At 35.8% G+C, this 5,466-nt stretch overlaps 1 protein-coding gene across 1 annotated transcript; it reads left to right on the top strand.

Annotated features, from left to right (window-relative positions):
• Nucleotides 1-1,039: 1,039 nt before the first annotated feature.
• On the top strand, nt 1,040-4,329 carry LOC132623797 (receptor-like protein kinase FERONIA). The gene is made up of 2 exons (XM_060338612.1): nt 1,040-2,983; nt 3,291-4,329. Exons 1-2 carry the CDS (start codon nt 1,126-1,128, stop codon nt 4,022-4,024), a joined length of 2,592 nt encoding a protein of 863 aa, XP_060194595.1. The 5' UTR covers nt 1,040-1,125; the 3' UTR covers nt 4,025-4,329.
• Nucleotides 4,330-5,466: the final 1,137 nt, after the last annotated feature.

Raw genomic sequence — 5,466 nt, 5'->3', positions numbered from 1 at the left:
TTTTTATGCTTTATTCTAGCTTTGTGGCTAGAAGATGAAATATTATTTACTTTCAAAAATCCCTTCGGAAATTAGACAATGAACAATATTGTTTTCTAGAGGTTCCTTCATCCTTTGGAGTACGTCCACAATAATTATCAGGTTTGAATTGCATCATTATATTGTTTGAAGAAATGATCAGTAATGAAGCAACAACTATATATACCATAAAAAGATGTTAGTCGGTAATAAGATTGATTATATGTGTCTTAAAGCTGTGTTGATCGGATGGACAAAGAGATACCAAAGGTATACACATTGCAAAATTTTGGAAAGTAAAACATTTAGTCCTTTTATGTTTTAAAATCCTTAAGTTAAATTTTTATTATATAATTTGGTTAGATGATGGCTTGATTTAGAATATAGGTGGCGTTGATACGTGGAAAAATTATAATCCTGATGACTTCGAGGACCAGTCAGATGCATTATATAATACTCTAAGTCATTAGTGATTTTGAAGAAGTATATGTGGTTAAGTGTCAAATTTTTATTTTATTTCTAGCAATTATCTTTTGTCACGAACAAGATGTTTTTCATACTGTTTATATTTCTGGTGTAAAACAATTTTTTATTTCTATTTTATAGGTATAAGTGCTTGAAAATACATCATTCGAAATCAAGAATATTGAACACCCAACTTATTTCAAATTGTGTAGATTCTGAAACCTCATGATGATGGTGCATTAGACAATTAGAAAATTGAATTGTGGGCATCACTAAGATATTTAAGGTGAATTCAATTTTTTGCGGTTCAACTTCATTCATGTTGTTACGATGTTGTGTCAGTATAATTACTTAATATGTTAGTATTATTCAACGTGATCAGAACTTAAAGCTAAGATTATTACAATGATCTCTTTCTGCTCTTTTTCTCTTTAAAACAATCCGCGTATCGCGCGGGTATATGTATACTAGTAAACTAAATAAAATGACCAATGACTAAAGATATCTCGGTCAACGTCGGCTTTCGGCATATAGAAAATTCGAAATAACAGAAAAGACTTGAGAGTCAACTATAATTGTTGATCGTCTAACAGCTGCTATTATTTGCACACCAAATAGAACAGAATTTTTCATAACAACGCCATGGGAATCATTGCTCTGATTTCCTTTCTCCTCTTACATTTCATGACTGTGAGTATGGCTCTCAAGTCAGAGTACAATGCCACAGACTATTTCTTGCTCAGTTGTGGCGCACCATCAAACACCACAGATGAATCCGACGGCCGTCAATGGTATACGGACACACCAAATTTCTTGCCTTCAAATTATGCTAGCATATCCTCAACAGCCACAGCTTCAGACACTTCAGTGAATAGAGTCCCTTATATGAGTGCTCGTATTATAAAATCTCCCTTCACCTACACTTTTCCTGTTTCCTCTGGCACCAAATTCCTCCGTCTCTATTTTTACGCGGCTGCATACCTTGGCATCAACAAATCTGAATCTTTTTTCTCTGTCACAGCTAATCATTTTACCCTCTTGAGTAACTTTAGTGCTTTCCTTACGGTCTCTGCAGATTCTAGTGAAGAACTTCAAGAATATGTCATTAATGTTAATGAAACTAAGATTCTTAATTTAACCTTTTCTCCTTCCCCAAACTCTTATGCTTTTGTTAATGGGATTGAGATACTTTCCATGCCAACAGATCTTTACATCCGTGGAGACGTCAAATTGGTTGGGCAGATAAGTAATCCTAATTTCTCCATTGGTAATAACACCGCTCTTGAAACTATGTACAGGCTGAATGTGGGAGGCCAATCGGTTGCTAGCAAAGAGGATACAGGGATGTATCGTGCATGGGATTCAGATGACAAATTTGTTTTTGGATTAGGCTATCTAACTCCTCATTTAGATGACAACATCACTTACACTTCTGAAACCCCTGCTTATACTGCGCCAACCAGTGTTTACACATCCTCCAGGACCATGGTAAATGGCAGCCACATCCTGGATTGGTTATTCCCACTAGATCCTGGATTCTACTATCTTTTCAGGTTCCATTTCTGTGAGATACAGCCGGAATTTAAGAAAATTAATGAGCGGGTTTTCGACATATCCATTGGAAACCAAATGGCAGAGCGAGCAGTTGATGTAATTCAATTGAGTGGCGGCTGGAGAGTCCCGGTTTACAAAGACTACGTGGTGTATGTGAAAGACCTAGATGGCCAACGAAGCAAGCAACGTATGTTGCTTGATTTGCGTCCTAACAAGGATCTGAATGCTATGTATGAGAATGCTATCTTAAATGGCTTAGAAATTTTCAAATTGAGCGATCCAAATGGAAATCTGGCTGTTCCATATCCTGAATTGCGCTCAGAAGTTCCAATCAAATCACCACCAAACAAGAAGAAGAAAAGATCATGGCATATCATTGTTGTTATCATCGCAGGTGTGATTAGTGGAATCATTGTTTTCTCAATTATGGGTTTCTTAATTTCCCAGCGACGCAATAGGGGAAAAGATTCTGATACATGTCTTCCCAAGTCATCAGAGTCCACGCAAAAGACAGGCGGGTCAGGCTTATCATCACTACCATCCGATTTGTGCCGACACTTTTTACTAGAAGAGATTAATACCGCAACGGGCAATTTTGATGAAAAATTTGTGATTGGATATGGAGGTTTTGGTAATGTTTATAAAGGGTACCTCGACAATGGTACAACCATAGTTGCAGTAAAGAGATTAAATCCTTCATCAAAGCAAGGGGTTCGCGAGTTCCAAACAGAGATTGAGATGTTATCATCAAAGCTTAGGCATCTACATTTGGTGTCCTTAATTGGTTATTGTGATGATAACAATGAGATGATCTTGGTTTATGATTACATGGCTCATGGAACCCTCCGTGATCACTTGTATAATACCGATAATGCTCCTCTTCCGTGGAAGAAACGCCTGGACATTTGCATTGGTGCAGCTAAAGGATTGTATTACCTCCATTCAGGTAAGTAGTCAATAACTTAATAAACATGTCATGATCGATCTAACTCACTCAATATTTGTTTGGCAAAAAGGTATTGGGTCAAAATAGGTAAAATAACTGTCAATGCCAAGTTGCACAGCATGATCCAACCTCCCAACTTGGGTTTTATTTGTTCGAGTTGCATTTTGACCTATAATTTGACATGTTTTGATCCAATAGTTTGATGAGTCATTTCAGTTTTAATCAATTGGGTCAAACCAATAAGCAAGTTACAATATGTTTAAACTTACATGAATTAGTTAAAAATTAGTTGATTTTGCTGATATAGGTACCAAACACATGATCATTCACCGAGATGTCAAGTCGACTAACATCCTATTGAACGATAAATGGGTCGCCAAGGTGTCAGATTTTGGATTGTCCAAAGTAGGTTCACTTGGTGGGCCAGATATTCCCCATGTTAGCACTGCAGTGAAAGGAAGTTTTGGGTACGTAGACCCTGAATACTACAAGCGTCAACAATTGACAGAAAAATCAGATGTTTATTCATTTGGGGTGGTTCTGTTTGAAGTGTTGTGTGCTAGGCCAGCAATAAATCCTAACTTGCCAAGTGGGCAAGTGAATTTGGCCGAGTGGGCTTGTTGGAGTTGTAAAAAAAGAAATCTTGAACAAATCATTGATCCTAACTTGGAAGGACAAATTGCCCCAGAATGTTTAAGCAAGTTTGCCGAATTGGCATATTGTTGCTTAAGGGATCAAGGGGTCCAAAGGCCATCAATGGGTGATGTTGTAAGAACTTTAGAATTTGCATTACAACTTCAAGAGGGTGCGGACAATAGAAGTCATGACGTGAAAGGGTACATAAACCCGCCTAGCCTTTATTTTCCCTTGATTATTGATGGTCATGCGAGTATAAAGACCAATGAAGATGAGATTTTCTCCGGTTCAGGTGAAGTTGAAAGAAAGTTGACAAGCGATGGTATATCCATATCGACCAGTAGGAGTGCTAGATTGAAGAATGTCGACATTTTCTCTGAGATAGTAAATCCATCGGGGCGATGAAATTGTTATGATTGATATAATAAAGTTACATTTATGAAGTTTTTCAGATTTAGGTGATCAAATTAGGGTCCCACTTAATGGTACATCCATGACAATTTGTAGTGACAAATTGAAGAGTGTAACCATTTTCTATAAGATCATGAATCTATTGGGTGGACTAGATTGTTACAGCTAGTTAAATAACATACATATTTTTAGCTCTTTTTATTTTTCGATGAAATATCTACATCCCCATAAACTTTACATGTACTATCAGTTTCACTCCTAAATTATTTCTAGTTGTAGTTACTCCCTTGAATTTGGCTATTTGATAGTTGTTACCCCTATTGGACGATTCCATCCCAGATAAGTAGCATACATGAGCCTGATAAGTGGACTTTTATGTCCACATGGCATTTTTAAACTATTAAAAAGTATTTTTTTACCTTTTTTAATTCATTAATTCTTTTACTCATTTTTAGGGCCAAATCTGAAAAAGAAAACTTCTAGGAACCAATTATTAAGGCTAAACTTTTTTCATTTGGCTAAAAATGAAGAAGTTTCACTTAATTTGTTTACAAAATTGACCTGAAGGAAGAAATACACAGTTAAACAAATAGTTATTGTATCTAAAAAAAAAAAAAGATACAAAAAGAAATACATAGTTTGAACTTTATTATTTTGGCTAAAAATTTTATTTGGCAAAACATAAGGGTCATTTGCACGATTGCCCTTCAAAGGCACTAGTCTTTAATTGTTGGCCCTCAAATTGTTTGTCTTTAATTTTTTCCCTTCGCCTAATACCCCGAGGTTCTGGGTTCGAACCCCTGCTCAGTAAAAAAAAAAAAAAAAAGAATTTCGCAAGGCAGAGGTTTGTAGCAAAATTAGGCCTTAAGGCAAACCTCTGCCTTAAGACAGACTTTTGCCCAAACTCTGCCTCATAAGGCTAGGTAGAGTTTGAATCCAAAACTCTGCCTTCGAATTTTTTTAAAATTTTTGACTGAACAGGGGTTCGAACCCGGAACCCATGGGGTTTTTAGGCAGAAGGCAAAAATTAAAGACCAACAATTTGACGGGCAAAAATTAAAGACCAGTGCCTTTGAAGGACATTCTGCGCAAAAAAGTCAAACATATTGAAGTTCTAAGCAATTTCTTTCTCTTATAGATTTTTTCCCGAAAAAAGAAAAAATATGCGGTTGAAATAAACCGTCATTACATCTAAGAAGAAATAAAAAAGTACAAAATTGTAACTCCGTTGTTTTGGCTATACCTTTTTTATTTGGCAAAAAATTCTGAAGCTCTAGCCTTATTTTTTGTGGTTGATTTGACAAATAAAATATTCAATTGATATAAATAATCATTGCATTTAGAGAAAATAGAACAAAAATCACAGAATTCGTACTATATTATTCTAGTTACAACTTCTTTTGTTTAGTTAAAATGATGGAGTTCCAAGCTTCCAG

This window comes from Lycium barbarum, chromosome 12 (assembly GCF_019175385.1).
Source record: "Lycium barbarum isolate Lr01 chromosome 12, ASM1917538v2, whole genome shotgun sequence".
NCBI lineage: Eukaryota > Viridiplantae > Streptophyta > Magnoliopsida > Solanales > Solanaceae > Lycium > Lycium barbarum.
The sequence above is the reverse complement of the archived record's forward strand: the minus strand, read 5'-3'. Positions and strand labels throughout refer to the sequence as shown.